General features: G+C 38.9%; 1 protein-coding gene across 17 annotated transcripts in view; it reads right to left on the bottom strand.

Annotated features, from left to right (window-relative positions):
* ICA1 (islet cell autoantigen 1) overlaps positions 1–19,688 on the bottom strand; it is a 145,107-nt gene that overhangs the window by 41,197 nt on the left and 84,222 nt on the right. For all 17 annotated transcript variants that reach the window (XM_067746296.1, XM_067746307.1, XM_067746302.1 and 14 more), the window contains 2 exons: positions 1,767–1,892; positions 469–567 (listed from right to left, as the gene is read on the bottom strand). In XM_067746296.1, coding sequence (XP_067602397.1) covers positions 469–567; positions 1,767–1,892 — 225 coding nt within the window. The remainder of the gene's footprint in view (positions 1–468; positions 568–1,766; positions 1,893–19,688) is intronic.

Here is a 19,688-nt window from a genome sequence, read left to right as displayed (position 1 = left end):
CATATATATGTGTTAGCATATGGTATTTGTCTTTCTCTTTCTGACTTACTTCACTCTGTATGACAGACTCTAGGTCTATCCACCTCACTACAAATAACTCAATTTCGTTTCTTTTTATGGCTGAGTAATATTCCATTGTATATATGTGCCACATCTTCTTTATCCATTCATCCGATGATGGACACTTAGGTTGTTTCCATCTCCAGGCTATTGTAAATAGAGCTGCAATGAACATTTTGGTACATGACTCTTTTTGCATTATGGTTTTCTCAGGGTATATGCCCAGTAGTGGGATTCCTGGGTCATATGGTAGTTCTGTTTGTAGTTTTTTAAGGAACCTCCATACTGTTCTCCACAGTGGCTGTATCAATTCACATTCCCACCAACAGTGCAAGAGGGTTCCCTTTTCTCCACACGCGCTCCAGCATTTATTGTTTCTAGATTTTTGATGATGTCTAGCTCTCATACCTTTAACGTAGTGAATTCATATGGCTGATAACCTTTGAAGCTCTCATGGATGGCTGCCATAGTGTGAGAAGTTTTCTCCCAAAAATGGAGCAGAGTGGTCTGTAAAGAAAGACAGTAAAGCTATTAGCATTTGAAATGCCCAGATCTAATCAGGGGTCCTAGAGAAAGAAGTGTGCCCATCTGTGGCTTTCAAAGTTGTTTTTCTTAAAAAATATTTATTTATTTATTTATTTGGTCGTGCTGGGTCTTAGTTGCAGCATGCGAACTCTTAGTTGCAGCATGTGGGATCCTGTTCCCTGACCAGGGATCGAACCTGGGCCCCCTGAATTGGGAGCACGGAGTCTTAACCACTGGATTACCAGGGAAGTCCCCCTCAAGGTTTTCTGAAACACGATTTTTACTTATCTCTGCAGCCTTGTTTCCTACTATGCCCCTACTTACACCCTGTATTTCAGCCAAACTTAATGGCTCCCTGTTCCCCTACAGCTCATGCTGCTCCACCACCTGGGACATTCTCCTCTCCATTCTCTTTGTACTTGTCCCATCTGATCCATCCTCCAAAACCCAGGGCTAGTCATTAACAATGGACTTCTGTGATTCCCTCAATGGATTCCATTTCTCCCTCTTCAAGCCTCCATTGGATTTTGTAGATCTCATTTCACTTAGCACACCCTGCTCTGCCCTTGAGGTAGAGAAAATATAGTCAGACGTTACTGTCTCTGACTTCCTTTCTAAATTTTAAGTTCCTTGAGGACAGGAAATCTGGTTTTATCCACTGTATATTCTCTACAACACCCAGAGTTTGCCTCCCACCCTCAGCTGGTGCTCAATAGTACCGCTGATGGATATGAGTGCCATTCTGAAGGAACTGACAGGCAACGAGGAGACAAAAGCAAGTTCATTAAATTATGGCAACCTGGTGAGGAAGTGACCATGCCGTGAGAATTACAGCAACAATGCTAAGGGAGTTCAGAGGAGGCTTACTGAAGGAGGGGACACTCTGGTACCTCAGAGTGGAATTTGGAAAGGCACAAGTGGCAAGGGAGAGCACACAGGCAGAGGGAACCACCTAAATAAATGCAGGGAAGTGGGGAATTACAGTGTATATACAGGGAATAGCTAACATTTGGTTTGATTAACTGTAGGATGCTAAAAAAGAGAGATGTGGGAAGTAAATTATGAGAAAGGCAATCTGAACTTCATTATGCCCAAACCATACTTTGGGCTCAAACACCATTTTTCTGTTATCTAAACCTTGTAACATTCTTGGTCCGCTGCATCAAACATCACTTGGTTACCTGGTATGTTGCTAGCATATGAGACAAGAGATTGCATCTGCTCGCTCCCAGAAGATCCACTTTTTGACACACATCCATCTTCAATTTGTCAAAGCTTTTTTTGGCAAGGCGAACTTGTGTTTGCACCTATGAAAGTAAAAGAGAATCTCTGAACCACTCAAACTGTTTGGTTAAAATTTGTCAGTGAGAAAACACCAATAGCGGGATTAACTCTTTCACGTAAGAAAACACCTTTGAAAATTCCAGGCAAGTGAGAAGATGCTACAATATCCATTCTTTACTTCCAAAGGACCTAAACGACAGTACTGTATATCATGATTTTACAGCAGACTTACCATCCTAGTATTTTTCTCAGTGGAATGGTAGAACTCCTCTCCTCTCAAGGCATTCACAAACTGACCATAGTGGGAAGAAGTCTGGAAACACGCAGGGTGGTAAGGGGATAATATTTGCCTTACTGTTTTCCTATGGTTCTTTGAAGCTGAATTCCCCATGTACTCCTCACTCTCCTTCCCCTAATGTTAACATCTTACATAACATGACACATTTGTTAAAAATATGAAATTAACACTGATACAATCCTATTAACTAAACAACAGATGTTATTCAGATTTCACCAGCTTTTCCACTAATGTCCTTTCTTTCTGTTCTGAGATCCAGTCTAGGAAATTGTGACACAGCCTAAAAAACTATCCCCACTGATAAACTTTCAACTTTTTATTATTGCATATGTACATCAGCAATCCTCCATCCATCCCTAAGCCATGCAGTAATTCAGGGATGGAGGGAAGGTCAGGAAGATTCAGAAATGTTATTCTACATATTATTTGATAATAATACAGAAAGTTTTAAAATTTAATACAGCTACATTAAAAATAGTGGAATCAAAATTTCCCCTTCCTCTAACCTGAAGCATCACTATATCCTATTTTAACCAGGGAAAGGTAGTTACATGTTAATTTATCTCAGATAATTCATGCAGTTGTAGTTACCAGGTAGGTAACTGGGAGTTGGGAATAATGCTGACTCATTAATGGTAGCTCTTTCATCACAGGATACCTCAGGTGGGTATCTCCAGGGACTCGAGGACAATGTCTACCTTGATCACCATTATATGATAGGCACCTGGCGACCTGGTACAAACCAGGTGCTGAATATATATTTGGTGACCGAATCAAGAAAATTTCCAGACCATTTCTAAAGGTAAAGTACCTGAGTACCATTTTAAAGTAGAACTTTTAAAGTAGTCTTAAAAGTGATAGTTTTATTTTTTAATAAAAATAAACATGAAGATGATTCGATTTAAAATATATTAATTTTACCACTAATAATTTATATTCACAGCTTTTAAAATTATAGGGTATTATGCAGTAACAGTAGCAATTGACACAATTGTTATCATTTGTAACAATTTAATAATCAAAACAATTCAACAATAGATATAATTCAAAATTAATATTATACAATCGATACAAGTGAACAATTAATACAATTCGCTCATCACATGCCAGCTTTATTCTCTGTTAGCCTCTGTTATCGCGCTCTGATGGCTGAGGGTAAGAGGCTTCATCAGGGGAAGTAACTGACAGGCAGGGCTGGCATTCTAGATTAGCCTGCCTGACTCCAAAGCCACGCTCTTCTGCTGCCCCAAACGACTTCCACTAACCATTGCAAAATCAAGAAGCTCAAAATTATGATTCTACCCAGAAGCACAAGGTTTCCTGTAGGCTTCTATGGAATTGGAAAATAATCAGGCAGTACATTTAATACCATATCGACAGAATTAATACCCTATATGAATAGGGTCTTGTTTCTGTAGCTGTGTAAAGCATTACTTAAGAATTCCTCTGTATTCCTAGGTCTACAGGGCTTGGAAAACCAGCAAATGAAGCCATCCAGCTCCTCTCAAAGCACACCGTAAGCTTAAATAAATCCCCGAACTCGATCATTCCTCACTGTGGCGTGGAGAGACTCTAGGGAAAGCTACTGGGGTGTGCGGACTATAAAAAGAGTTAGGATGTGTTAAGTATCGGTGATTTTCTGCCCTCCTTTGAGAGGAATAGGGATGATACAGGGAGAAGTGGAAGGGAGAAGTGGAAGAGTGCAGGGCAAGAAGTTTAAGCAGCTGAGAGTTTCACTGCAGGTCCCCACTGGTTCACCAGTTGCTCGAGCCAGGAAGAACTCCTCAACTGGGACCCTGAGAGGCATCTGTCTTTACCCTTTCCTTCTGAAGGGGGAGGAGATAAATACACGTGTGAGCTTTCACGTATGCATTCATTCAACACATGCTTAGTGAGCATTAGTGCCCATTATGTGTCAGGACCAGTGCTTGGCACTGGGAGGTCTGTAAAGCAATGAGACACATAGCAGGCGGTCAATAAATACTTAAGAATGAATGCACAGAGGCACAAGGACCCCCTAGTCTTTTAGAGAAGACAGATAAGTTAGCAACTATATTATAATACAATGGGAAAAGCAAAACAACAGAACTAAGAGTGAAGACAGAGGTAGCACAGACAAGGGAATGATTAATGCTGGGGGTGGCATGGGCAGGGGTGTTTGATCAATGGCATTAAAACCCCAATTACAGGCTTTCTAGTATCCACACCCTTAGCCCTGTAACTTTGTAGTCTCCTCCCACTCTGACACTGGGCTTGGTATGTGACTTGCTTTGGTCAATGGGCCAAATGTGATGAAACTGGAAGCTTGGGGGAAAAAATGCCAGCATGCTTACACTTTCTCCCTCCCTTACCTGAGACTGCTGTGAGAACATGCCCAGGTCAACCTGAGAATGTGCCTGGGCTGGCCAGTTGGAGAGGTGCTGAGGCTTGTGCATGCAAGAGACATGAGGAGGAGAGCCCAGTGGTCCCAGCAGATCAGCCTTTGGCAAACTGATGCCCAGACATGTGAAGGAGGCCAGCCACGGTCAGCAGAGCCTCTCCCCTCCCCACAGCTCACGGGTGAGCCCAGCAGAGACCAGAACTGATGTGCGAACCCACAGACCTGTGAGCAATAAGGAATGCTTATTGTTTTAAGCCATTGAGTGTTACAGTTGTTTATTTCATAGCATTATTGGGGCCATATACATAACATATAAACGGTAAGTAAGGGGCAATGAAGGCTTCTGAGATGGCGGGATATCTGAGGTGAGTCTTAAGGCATGAATAGGAGTACATAGTAAATACAAGGTAGCTGTGAGGCTGGCCTGCTTATGCGGAGGTTCTAGATTTTTCTAATTAAATACAAATTACTTTTCTGTGGGGATGTGAATTTTGCTTTTTCCTTTACATTAACATAATCAGTTACACATAGATATTCTTTTATCCTAGAAGAAAACTTAATTCTTTCATAGATATTCTTTTATCCTAGAAGAAAACTTAATTCCCTTGCTTATAACACAAAACCCATGAATTAACATACATTGAAATGTGCCCTAATTTAATTTTGTTTGAATTTTGTAAAGTAATTTTAGGAACCTAGAAGACGACTTCAGCACTTGACCCAGTGAGTTCTGAAAGGCCATATGCTTTGTGTGTCAACAATGATTATTAAAATACTTAATGCACTGCTGAGTTGCCAAATGTTGAGCCCTTTCCCTGCCAAACAAGGAGGATGTTACACTGTTGGGCATTTTGAATACGGCAAAGTTCATTTAATATTTTGTGCTCCATGTCTGTTCTCTAAAACACATTTCCAGTCTGCAGCCCGAGGACAAAACACCAAGGACACAGGCGCGCACAGGCCACCATCAAGAGTCTAATTTCATATGCTTCCAGATGCACTTAAGTAAAAAATGTTTTGATTATTATTCCTCTCAATCCCAAATAAATTATATTCAATTACAGAAACATCTTGAGGAGCTCCTGTAGTTTTCAAGGTTCTTTAAAAAAATCTTCAAATAAATGTATCTTTTTTTATTTCTTAATTTTAATCCTGTTGCCCCAGCTTTGTTCTCTTATTCTCCAAGCTCTAGGAAATGATCACATATATTTGACCCTCTTTAGCATGGGTCCTGCCTTCCCAAGGCTGCAGAAATTCAATTTACCAGAGAAAGGAGTAATGTCTTGTGTGCCAAAACTACAGGGCACTTCTCTGTACTTACTCGTCATAACCTGAAATTCTACCTCTTAGCCCCAACTTGAATTACATATGATGAAGCCAAAGCTATTCGTACTCAGTACAAGCTGGCTTCTCCGTTCAGTGGGAAAAGTCTTCATATTACTACACAACCAAATAATTTGAGAGTAGCTTTGCATTTTTTTCCTAGTGTTTTCTTTCCTTTAAAAGTAAAATAAAGCCACACACCCCCCATCTTACTCTTACTTTTACATTGTCTTCTAGAAGATGGATTTGCCTCTCTCCCTCTATCCATTCACTTAGTAAATATATACTGAGTATCTTCCACGTGCCGATAACAGTGAACAAAATGGAGGCCTCATGATGACAGTCCAGTGGGCATTTTCATAGCAGTGAGCAAATAACTACAAACTGAGTGAGGTGATCAGAAGGAAAGCCACACAGTTCCATAAGAATGATTTACCAAGAAATCTGAACAAGAGTATGTTCTGGGAGGTGGTGCTCAAGCTCTCTTCTGAAGGACTGAGCATGGTTAATTGTGCAAGGAAGAGAGAGCTCCAGCAGGGGGAGGAGGATGTGCAAAGGCCCTGGGGTAGAGGGCAATAAGACAGGCCCCAGAAAACTAGTGCAGCTGGATTGCTGAGAGCAAACAGAAAGGCGGTGTGAGATGAGGCAAGAGAGGTGGGCTGGGGCATATCTCAGGGCCTTGGAGGTGTGCTCAGGATTTTAGTTTTTATCCTAGAAGCAGTGGAAAAACATTGGAGTCTTTGAAGCAAGGAAGAGATAGAACCCTATTTTCAGTTTGAAAAGATCACTCATTGCAGTGTGTGGATAGACTGGAGGGAGATGAGAATAGATGAGGATAGATCTAGAGTCAAGGAGAGAGATGATGGTAGCTTTAAACTTGGGTAGTGATGCTAGATATGGAAAAGAATGCTCTGACTGGAGAGATATTTAGTAGGTAAAACAGACTGGACCTGGTGAGGGGTTAGACGTTGGGGGTATAGAGGATGACTCCTATGTATCTGACCACTCCAAGCCCAGTATCACTGTCTAATTTTCCTTTTCCACCAGGTGATTCTACTCATGTCAGTTCTTGTAGACACCTCAGGCCACATCAGGATTCTTGGCTTGCTTTCTCAAGCAGTTCTCAATACTCCTCCCTAATTAACTTATCTATTCACCCCTATCTATGCATCCTGCATTCAGAAAAAAATGTTAAGATCAGAGAATACACGAATTACTTCTTTTGGCTTTTAGGAAGGTGCCACAAGAGAAAGTCTAGCCTATCTGAAGTCCCTTGGAAAACAGAAGGTCAGATATTTGGTTTCATTAAAAGAAGATTGTTTTTTCTGAGGCCAACATACTAAGACCTCTAGAGGGACAGATGATCAAACATCTTGCTGAGTCATTTTACTGGACCTGATTTATCCTATACTTATCCACTGACGGCAGGAGCAATTCTGACATTGTATTACGTACAGAAGTAGGTATAAGTGACTGGGTGTGCACCATGCATGTGTGTGGGCAGCCACGTGTAGACTGTAGGAGCTATCTATTTTTGGTCTTCCCTTAACAAAACCCTCACCCTGCTTTCAAAAATGTTCCTTTTCTTTATTCTAATAATGTGGCTTAAATGGGGGTTGTTGGTATGCTCTTTTATAGACCACCCCTCCACTCCTACTGACTGGCCCAGGGATGAGCACCTGAACCCAAGGTGAGTCAGTCACAAGGCACCATGGATGCCTGATTCAGGGAAAGGCACTTGGTTCAAGCTGGACGAATCAGAGCCCTTCCTCAGGATTTTTTAACTTGGAACTAGAGAAAATAAGTCTCAATCCTTTTCTAGGGACTTCCTGCACTAAGGGCAGGAAGTCGTGGCATTTGATTTTCCTGTGGTATGAAGAAAATTGGTCTGAGAGAATAAAGGTGACATATAGAGAAAAGCATAGAAGAGACAGAGTCCTAGTCGCATTCAAATTCCTGGATCCTGCTGCCCTTCCTACGGTCACATGAGATTTCTCCCTTTGCCTCAATTAATTCAAGTTTCTGTTATGCGGAACCAAGCACTAATACAGGCTGCTCACTTTTGCCTTCTTGGAAATTCATATGAAAGGTTCTATGATAAGGATCCTTTTTTAACTTTGATTATTCCAGGGTTTCTAAAATTTATTTAAACAGAGAACCCTTCCCATATTTCATATACCACCTATTACATGCAATATATTTTTTAGGGGGGAAATCCCTGTTTTACAGAAGAAGAAATCACGACTTAGATACTTAACTGATATATAAAAATTAGAATCAAACTCAGGTGTGTTTGGTTCTCTAATTGATGCTCTTTACATTAATCCATGGGACACAGGGTAATTGATCTACCATTGACCATGTAACTCACAGTGTTCCAAGTCTATGACATGCACAATAGGTGCAGGTACCATTTCAGGAATCGACTATGCAGGACTTATCAATTTAGATGTAGGCATAGGGAGACTCCCAAGCCACATAGCCTGAATAGTACTTCTATCAGAAATCTAAGGCTCTTCAGCTCAGACTCCTCAACAAAGTGGAAAGAAACCAGTGCATCAAATTCCCTTAGGTGCACGGTGGTCAGTGGATTCCCTGAATTCTAGAGGAAAAATATGCAGAGAGGGTATCTGTTTCATTCTGTGCCTAGAAGCTGATGCCAGCACTGTTACCACCACTAGCATCACCACCACCACCATCATCATCATTATTTCTTTTTTAAGGTTTAATTAAGTTTTTAGTAGGGTAAACATTAATCTTTTTTAAAAACATTTTTATTGGAGTAAATTGCTTTACAATGGTGTGTTAGTTTCTGTTTTTATAACAAAGTGAATCAGCTATACATATACATATATCCTCATATCTCCTCCCTCTTGCGTCTCCCTCCCACCCTCCCTATTCCACCCCTCTAGGCGGTCACAAAGCACCGAGCTGATCTCCCTGTGCTATGTGGCTGCTTCCCACTAGCTATCGATTTCATATTTGGTAGTGTATATATGTCCATGCCACTCTCTCACTTCACCCCAGCTTACCCTTCATTACTTTTAATCAGCTTTATTTATGAGGTAAGATTTAATTTTAGGTGTACAACTCGATGAGTTCTTGGACAAATGTGTACAATCATGCAACTACCATCAGAATTATGATATGGAACATTTCTATCGCTCCCTAAAGTTTCCACTGCAGTCAATTCCTTCCCTCAAGTCCCAACCCCTGCCAACTACGAATCTGCTTTCTGTCACTACAGATTAGTCTTTAGTTCTAGAGTTTCATATCAATGTAGTCTAGTTTTTTTTTTTTATGACTGGATTCTTTCACTCAGCATAACCCCCTGGAGATCAATGTTGTTACGTGTATTTACAGTGTGCGCTGTCTTATTTCTGAGTAGTATTTAATGGTATTGATACAGCGCAATTTGTATACTCATTTGGGTTGTTTCCAATTTTAGGCTATTTTGAATAAAACATCTGAGCATACGTTTTTGTGTAGACATGCTTTTCATTCCTCTTGGGCAAATATCTAGGAATAGGATTCCTAGATCATACAGTAACTGTAACTTCACTTTTATAAGAAACTGCCAAACTGTTTTCCAAAGTAACTATATCATGTTGCATTTCCTACCAACAATGATCCAAATTCCATGGGTTCCATAGCCTCTTCAACACTTGGTATTTTCAGTCTTTTAAGTTCTATCCATTCTAGTGGATGTGTAGTCATAGTTATTATAATTTTAATTTGCATTTCTCTAATGACTAAAGATGTTGAAATTCTTTTTAAGTCTTATTTGCCACTTATATATCTTTAGTAATGTGCTTATTCAAATCTTTTGCATATTTTTAAAAATTAGGTTTGTCTTTTTATTACTGAGTTATGAGTTCTCTATATGGATAATATAGATCCATTATCAGACATAAGTTTGAAAACATTTCCTTTAAGCCTGAAACTTGCCTTTCATTTTCTTAAAAGTGCCTTTTGAAGATAAAACATTTAAAATTTTGATGACATCTAATTTACCAAATTTTTCTTTTACCTAGTTTCTCTTTTTGTGCCGTTTTTACCAAAACATTCCCTAACTCAAGGTCACAAGGACTTTTTCCTGTGCTTTTTCTTCCAGAAATTTTGTATTTTCAGCTATTACATTTAGATCTATAACCCATTTCAAGTTAGTTTTTGTATGATATGAGGTATGGGTATAGGTTGATATTGTTTTCCCCACATGTGGATATCCAACTGTTCCACGTGTTGAAAAACTGTCCAGCTGCCCATTGTATTGCCTTGGTTGGCACTTTTGGCAAAAATCAACAAGCCATTATATGTGTGTGTCTATTTCTGGACTCCCTATTCTATAATTTTGATGTATATGTTTATCCTTATACTAATACCATGCTGTCTTGATTACTGTAGCATTATAATGAGTCTTTAAGTCAGGTAGTATAAGTCCTACAATTTTTTTCAGAATTGTTTCAGTTATTCTAGGTTCTTCATATTCCTACACATATCTTAGGGCTAGCTTGACAATTTCTTCAAAAAAGGCTTCAGGATGTTGATTAGCACTGCACTGAAGCTACAGATTTACTGGGAATTGACATCTTAACAATATCTTTAGACAAATGAACATAGTACATCTTTTCATTTATTGGATCTTTAACATTCTTTTAACATTTTGTTTTTCAGATGTTAGGGCACAGATTTTGCACGTTTTGTTAAATTTATTGCAAAGTATTTCATATTTTTCATGCTATTCTAATTTCTATAAATTTCAAGTTCTAATTGTTCATTACTAGAAATATGGATTAATTTTTGTAATTTGATCTTATATCCTGTGACCTTGTTAAATTCAGTGATTAGTTTTGAAAGCTTTTTCTGAAAGATTTTTCAGGATTTTCCCTCTCTATGATATATCTATGTAGACAGATCTATGTATATATATATATCATGTTGTCTGAGAATATAGACAGTTTAACTTCTTCCTTTCCATTTGTATGTCTTTATTTACTTTTCTTGCCTTATTGAACTGGACAGGATATTGTTGACTAGAAGTTGATGTGAGCAAACATGCTTGCCTTATTCCTTATCTCAGGGGGGAAGTGTTTAGTCTTTTATAATTAAGTATGATGTTAGCTGTATGTTTTTCATATATGCCCATTATCAGTTGAAGATATTCTCTTCTACTCCTATTTTGTTGAGAATTTTTATCAGGAATGGATATTGAATTTTATCAAATGCTTCTTCTGGATCCATTGAGATGATCATATGGTTTGTTTTTGGTCTATTCACCTAGTAAATTACATTGACTGATTTTAAATTGACCTCCATTCCTCGGGTAACCACATTTAGTCAAGATTATATTTATTTCTGTTAATAGCCCTTGTTCTGAAGTCTATTTTGTCTAATGTTAATGTGGCCACTTCAGATTTCTTTTGATCAGAATTTATAGGCCATATATTAATGTATCCGTTTACTTTTAACCTAGCTATATCTTTATATTTAAAGTGAGTACTGAGACTATTCTCAGCTCTGTCTTGCTTTTTTAAAAATCCAATCTCTAACTCACTTTTCTCCATTTTATCTATAGAGAACTATATGAGACTTAAATAATATTACCAGTAAGAGGAATTGGAATTAGTCTGGCGTTAAAGTGAATCCACTCTGCTTCAGGATAATCCCATTTTTTTCCCCAAGTTCCTTAAAAACCACCTATATAGTAATCAATTCTGGATTTGATTAAGAATCAAAGTATATTAAATTTTTGAGTTTTAAAAATTCTCTTTTAAAATAGGACAATATTTGCTTGTTATATTATTTCTGGCATCTCTGATTTCTCAAACATTACTGGCAGTATTTCTGTGCTTGGATACATGAGTTCTTTCTGGGACATAATTTATCTAAGTCTGGTGACTAAGTTATTTAAATAGAACTAATACACATTAGCCCCTTTCATGGACTGAGCCTCAAGTTTTCCTCAAGAGGTCCTTTCTATCCTTTCCAGTTTTAATACCACCTCCCTTAATGGAGGAGAAAGTATAATGGGAGTTTAATAGTTCTACTTTCTTTGCTTTTGCCATTAAAATTAAATCATCCAAAATTATTTTCTAGCTCTGTCCACAGTAAAGGTCTAAATATAGTGGCTAACTCAGAAGCAATGAGCACCCCTAGCACCCAGATCATGGTCTCTAACTATCATATCTCTCTTTAAGGAATCAGCATTCCTTGTTGAAATGGCTGATTCCAGGGTTAGGGCAGGAAACATATAAGATGACCCTGAAATATTATGCTGTATAAGAAATCAAAGAAGACCACTATCAGGGTCATGTCAAAAGGATTCAGGAGTCAACCTGAAGAGGCTCTCACTAGCTGAAGATGAGACAATTTGAACATCAATAAAGTATTACCAGCAACAATTAAAACACATCCAATATATTTAAATCTCTGAGTTCATAATGATACTTAAAAACAAGGAAATGAACAAATTAACTGAAAACCAAAAACCTCATTGGGCACCTGTAGAGAATGCCAGTGAACCAACTCAATATTTTGACAAAGAACCAAACATTTATCCTGACTTTCCTATCAAACTGTACTGACCTGGTAGTCGATGAGGGAAAGTTACTCATTATGGAACCATTGAAATTTACTAATGAAGAAGAAATACAGAATATATTAAACCATCTGTTCCTAATAGTGGGCCTATCTTCACACTCACAACAGTTTTATTGTTATTAGGATGTTTCATAAACCTCAATCATTCCAAGTTTTAGCCTTCCTGATATCACTCTTACTTCTAAGTCCCTTCTTTCCTCCCAAGAAATATTACTGAGTACCTATGGTTCTAGGTGCTGAGCATAAGCAGGAAATAAAGTCTCTACTTTCATGATGGTTACATTCTACTGGGTAAAACTGGACAATAAACAACAAAAGTAAATCTATTGTTTGTTAGATGGTGAAAATAAAGCAACAAAGGAAAGAGATATTTGCAGGGTTTGGGAGGGGTGATAGAGGAGTCTCTTTTAAATGGAATAATCTGGGAAAAGCTTCCTGAGAGGTGATTTTGGACCAGAGATTTGGAGGAATTGAGGAAGCAAACTATGCTGATATGGGGTTGGGGGTGGGGTGGGAGTGGAGCATTCTGAGCAGAAACAATGGTGGACGCAAAGGCACCAAGGCTGCTGTGTGCTTGGCTTGTTCAAGGAACTGTGGTCATAAGTTATATGCTTTAGTTACGTTTAAGTTAGGCTAGGCTAAGCTATGATGTTTGGTAGGTTAGGTGTATCAAATGCATTTTCAACTTATGATATTTTCGACTTATGATGATTTTATTCGGACATAATACCAATGTAAGTTGAGGAAGATCTGTACATGTTTAATGCTGCAGCTGGGATGGTTAATAAGCAGTATTTTGCCAAAAACAAGGAAGATGTGGTTGTCATCTTACTTCATTTCCTCTTAAGCATGCAGTTTGAACTTTTACAATTCAGGATAATAAATAAGTCGTGATAATTTTAACATTTTTCATTATTGCTGAAATTACAGATAAAATTGAATCTTTTAGCTAGCATTCCCTTTACATGAATTAATAAAACTTAATTCAAGACAACAATTTTGGATCCACCTGTGTAATTAGGACAGGCACACATGTGGCTGACAGAATCTCAACTCATTTACACGAACACTTTCATTCAGATACTCATTTTCAGATACTAATAGGAAAAAAAAGCCAATTTCTTCACTACTCTGCTCTTCACAAGTTCAAGTTTATAACATGTTCTGATCATGAGTATAGAAGTTACCTAGGAGAGTGGAGCACACCAATGCCTCAGGGTGATGTATAAAATATACATTTTATATACAAATGTATAAAATATTGTACTAGGAATGTATAAAGTACTGGATGAATGCTTTCATCAAGTAGTTATCTCAAATAAGATTCAGGAGAAGTAGAGATACATACCACAGTCTACACTCTTTTGAATTTCCAGGGAAGAGAGTTTTAACTCTCCTTTTTTTTATTTCACCTGATCATGTGTTCCAAGTTGGGTAAGGAGAAGAAAAGGGAGTGAACACTTCCGGAGGGCAGTGTTTTACAAATGCTTCTTACTGCAGTTCTTCAAAGTAGGCAAAATTATCCTCATTTGCATAGAAGAAAAAACTGAGGTCCAAAGTAATTTGCCTAAAACCAAGCAGCCAGTAAGTATAGAAAGGTAAGAACATGGCCTCGGTTGGATGCTGTCTTGTCTTGTATAAAATACAGACTCCACACCCATACCCTGCCTGCCAGCCTGCAGCCCATCTGCCTCCTCTCCCACATCACCTCCCAGGCACCATGTCATCTGGGCATACAGAGCTGCCGTTCTCCAGCTACACCAAGACAAACCCACCCGCACCTTCTGCAAGATTCCTCTGCCTGGAAAGCCCTCTTCCCGTTGTTGTGCACATGGCAACTCGTGCTCACATTTATGGTTTCCACTCAAAGGTTTTCTCCTTTGAGAACCTTTTCCTGGAATGCTCCTCAGCTGAGTTAACAGCTTCTTCCTCTCTATAATCAAGGCACTTTGCAAACTGGCTTAGGACCCAAAACTATGGTAATTGCTACCTGCTCCCATGTAGGCCCAGCCACCCTCTGGACTGTAAGCTGCATGAGGGTAGAATTACACTATTCAATTTTATAAGGCTAAGTCTACATGCCTCCAGGTAGCAGGTAAACAAAACAACGAATGAATAAAGGGAGGACACCAGAAGGAGTGAACCATCAGGCCTTGTCCTCCCACTAAGTAATATGTATAACATGTTCTGTTTGCTCAATTACCCTTAGACTTTCCCAGACACCATCCCTCTTCCTCAACCACTATCACCACCACTCACTGATTAGGTATAATACACATGCACATATTCTCATTTGATTCTCACAACACTCCTACACCATAATTTTGTTTCTGTTTCACAGAGAAGGAAGCTGGTTTTCAGAGCCATTAAGTAACTCACCCAAGCTTACTTGTGAGCAGGGGAGGGGCAGGATGTGAAAGTCCATGCTCATTTCACCAAATCACTTTGCTTTCCTAATTGTAGCACATCTCAAACCAGTTAGGTTAACTGTATATTACCCAAAATGCGATGTCAGCACTTCACCTACTACTCTATTTTCCTTGTCAACTCATTACATCAAAATAATCTAGCATGTTAAAAGTTTGTGATTCTGGCTTCTTGTTTTAAAATACAAACCATGACTCACTATGCAATACATTCATTCACATAGGAATCAAAGAGTAAAAGGTTTTCTATTCTCAAGCCCTTGGCAAGTTGAAATAAATATGTTTAAAATGATTCACAATTATGTTATTTGCGACATGCAGATATAGTTCAGATTAGTTAGCTATCACACTGCCCCAAGTGTCTTTTTTTTTGTTTTGTTTTTAACATCTTTATTGGAGTATGACTGCTTTACAATGGTGTGTAGTTTCTGCTGTATAATCCCAAGTGTCTTAATGTTTGCTCAGCTGGTGATTTTTTTTTTCTGTTTTTAACTTAAGAAAGCAATTCTGTCATCAGAAAATTTAACCGACTGGCTTCACTTCCTCTTTCAGGTCATTAGTGGAAGTATTAACTCAGGTCACAAGACAGAACCCAGGACACCCGCCTTATCAATTTCTCTCTAATCTGAGAAGCACACACTTCAGGAGACAGTAAAAGGCTATATTACTGTCTCTTTATCCCACTGATACTTTTGTATTTTATTGAGGTTTTAAACATATGCCATTATTCCTTTTCTTTTCACTACTGTTTTATGGATCATTTATTCATGTCTATGTGCCACGTGAAGGCTGGCAAGTTTGCCTGTGTCTCTTGTCTGCCTAAGCTAAAACCTGCTTGTACTTCATATTACAGTATATTTTTATTATACTTATTGATGATTCTGTAAGTAATCATAACTCAGAAACACAAATCAACTCCTAAATCAATAGATGAACTGATGTGCTAAGAACCACCTTGTTTGAGGGGTCGTGTTAATTCACTCTGTTGTAGGTCCTGGATAAAGTGAAAAGGGAAAAAGATCAATCCTCTCCCTTTGTAGACATTCTGCTGCCCTTGAGTTCCAAAGTGTGGTGGAGCTGGGAGTTCAGGGCAACCTGGAAAGACCATCTCAAGAACAATACTGTCACTGCTTCCCCAGAACATCGAGGGTGAACCCAGGCTCTGTAACCGGCATACATATCCTTTGTGATCTGCCTCAGATCCTTGCCTCTCTCTCTCTCATTCTTTTCTCCAGCAAACCTTCCAAACTGTTCGTTTCTCCCAGTGTGATCTCTCAACTTGTAAAGTGGTTTCATCCTCTTCCCCTTCACATGTTGTTCCCATTGATGTCATATTTCTTCTCCTTTCTTGGCCCTTCACAATCCAGCTTGTGCCACCTCTTCTAGAAAGCACAGCGGGATCCCCAAGTCTGACTGCAGACGCTCCTCTTTCGGGGCCCCAATGGCACCTTATTATACACCTCTACTATCTCACAGGACACATCACATTGCATGGTCATTGTCATTTTAACTGACTATATTCTTCTATATTCTGCAGGGAGCTTGTGGCAGGGACCATATCTTGATTATGTTACCCTGGTACCGATAGTAGGAGCTAAAAATGCTAGTCAAATAAATTGTTTTTAACCTGGTGCATCGTAATATATACCATCACACGCTTTGGGTCTGTGGCTTCTACTTTTATAGTCTGATGACTGACATTCTCTCACTTTGGGTGGGGGTGTGTGTGTGTGTGTGTGTGTGTGTGTGTGTGTGTGTGTGTGTGTATTTAAGAAGAAGACATTGTCACAGTAATTGTATGCCACGAAGGGAGCTGGTCCAGCTCCTTCAATTTCCCATCAGTCTAAATCGTTAAAACATTTTCTGTGTTGAGATTTAACATATTTCTGTAGCATTTCTTTGCTCCTTCCTGCTGGAAATCACCTCGTTCCAATTTTTTCTAGGTCAGCTCTTCTGGAAAACTTGGGTTTTGTGTTCTTTGTACACACCTAATTCATTAGCATTTTGTGTCAGTGGCCAATGCTGATTCCTTTTGTTACAGGTCTGAGAACATCTCAGATTTTCAGTTGTTGGGCAAGTGCTCTTGTGGCTGAGGCTGCCAGCTGTCCATCAGTATGCATGTGCCCTTCTACAGTTTCCAGTCTCCCCTCAAAATAGGTGTGGCCATGGGACAAAGTTCTCTCCAGCAGCATGTGAGCACAGGTAACACGCACCATCTCCAGGCTTGGCCTAAAGCCTTTCTACATGTGCTCCTGCAGGCTCTTTCTCCTTTTGGGATGACTGGGATGTCCACATCTAGGGGACACTGGAGACATACCTAAGGACTGCAAAGCTGCTGTCAGCCTGGTCCGTAAACAACTTGGAGGAAGAGCCATTCCAAAAACCTGGACACCTGCCCAGTACTATTGGGTGAGCAAAAACAAAATCAAAAAATGCTTCTATTGGCTTAAGCCATGGAATTACGGAATTTGGGGTGTTTCTCTGTACCACAGCCTAGCCTAGGCTATTCTACCTGATATAGGCACGGCTTTAAGAAAAGGTTAGCTAAATGCCAAGATGCTAGAAACAATGTTGGAAGCAGGTTAAAGTCTATTAGTCCCATAGACAACTGTCAGCTATCCAAAGATATGTTATTTCCATTACTATTTTGATCATCAACAAGAATGTCATCAATAATATCAGGTAATTACTAAAGTGTTCAAAAATTCATTTTAGTGCCACTGAATTTTTAAAGAAATGTTTTAAAGCAACCATGGTGGGGTTGGGGGGAGTGTGCTAAGTGTTGGGGGGGGTGAATTTGAAAACACTGAAATTGCTGGAAAATTCTTCAGTGCTTTTTGTCATTAGAACTGAGAAGCCTTAGATGATGCTCTGGTGAACTTCTGATGCTCTTAGCCCAAGTTACCCAAACTAGCTCCCAAATGCTTAATATATGTTCCTTGGAATGGAAGAAAGTCATTTTTCATATTTTTATATAAAAGAGGTCTCTTGATATTTAGGGCTGGAAGATATTTGCTTGAAATGGTGAGGAAATTAGAAAGTAGGATATGTAAACAAAAAAGACATCCCTCATTAAAATGGTCCTTTTCTTTTTAAAGTGCCTATAAATAATTGTCACTAAAATTCATTTCGGTCTCTGCTTTCTTTCAGGTATGCTCTGTGCTTCTATTCTTCCCTTCCTCTCCCCAAACTCCTTAATTTCAGCTTCTTCTTTTTTTTTTTTTTTTACTATTTTACTGAGGTATAGCTGAGAGTGCAAAATATGAAGCTAATACCGCCATATACTTTTAAATATGTATATACCCACATGAGTACCACCCAGAACAATATATAGAACATTTTCAGCGCTCCAATAGGCTCCTTTGTGTTCCACTTTGGGCGATACCTCCTCAAAAATAGAATATTTTGACCTCTATCACCATGGATTAGTTTTGCCTGATTTTGAACTTCACATAAAGACAAGCATATACTACATATTCTGTGATGTCTAGTTTCTTTCACTCAACTTCATGCTCAGGAGATACATCCATATATTGCAATCTAGTAATAGTTAATTCTTTTTCATTGCTCTGTAGTATCCTAGTGAATGAATAACACCACAATTTATCCATCTTACTGCTGATAGACATTTGGTTTGTTTTCCCTTTGGGGCTATTATGAATAACACTGCTATGAACATCTTTGTATATGCATTTTACATGAACACTCATTTTCCTTGGGTGTTTGCCCAGAAGTATACTATTTTTAGTAGATAACGCCAAATAGTTTTACAAAGTGCTTCTATCAGTTAACACTTCCACCACCATGTGTAATAGTTCCAGTTGCTTCCTATCCTCATTAATATTTGTGACTGTCAGTCCTTCTAATTTTAGCCACTTGGGTTTTTTTTTTTTAAATTTATTTATTGAATTTATTTGTTTCTGGCTGCGTTGCATCTTCATTGCTGCACGCGGGGCTTTCTCTAGTTGCGGTGAGCGGGGGCTACTCTTTCTTGTGGTGCACGGGCTTCTCATTAGGTGGCTTCTCTTGTTGCCGAGTACAGGCTCTAGGCGCGCGAGCTTCAGTAGTTGTGGCACTCGGGCTCAGTAGTTGTGGCTCACGGGCTCTAGAGCGCAGGCTCAGTAGTTGTGACACACGGGCTTAGCTGCTCCGTGGCATGTGGGATCTTCCCAGACCAGGGCTTGAATCCGTGTCCCCTGCATTGGCAGGAGGATTCTTAACCACTGTGCACCAGGGAAGCCCCATTTGGTGGATTTTTATTTTCACTTCCCTGAGGGTTAATAATGTAAATACCTTTGCATATTTGTATTGGTAATTTTGATAACTTCAAGTGCCTTTTCAGATTTTTTGCCATTTTCAACTAGGTAGTTAATATTTTTCTTTTTGACTTGTATAACTTCTTTATATAACTATTTTAAGTCCCTTTTTGGATATATGTATTGCAAATATCTTCTTCAGTCTTTATTTTTTCTCAATGGTATCTTTTAATGCATAGACTTTTTAAATTTTGATGAGGTGCAATTTATTATTTTCTTTTGTGGTTAAGTGCTTTCTGCATCCTGTTTCAAAACTCTTTGCCTCCCCCAAGGTCATTCAGATATCTACCTAGGTTTTGTTCTGAAATAGTTTTTTATTTTTGGACTTTAAGTCTATGATCTCTCATTAATTTTTGTGATATGATATGAAGTAGGGGTCAGGTTTATTGTTTTCTATATGGATAGCTAACTGTCTCAGCACTGTTTATTAAAAAGCCCATTATTTCCTCTAATTAATTGCAGTAATGCTTTTGACA

Source organism: Pseudorca crassidens, chromosome 8 (assembly GCF_039906515.1).
Source record: "Pseudorca crassidens isolate mPseCra1 chromosome 8, mPseCra1.hap1, whole genome shotgun sequence".
NCBI classification, from domain to species: domain Eukaryota; kingdom Metazoa; phylum Chordata; class Mammalia; order Artiodactyla; family Delphinidae; genus Pseudorca; species Pseudorca crassidens.
The sequence above is the reverse complement of the archived record's forward strand: the minus strand, read 5'-3'. Positions and strand labels throughout refer to the sequence as shown.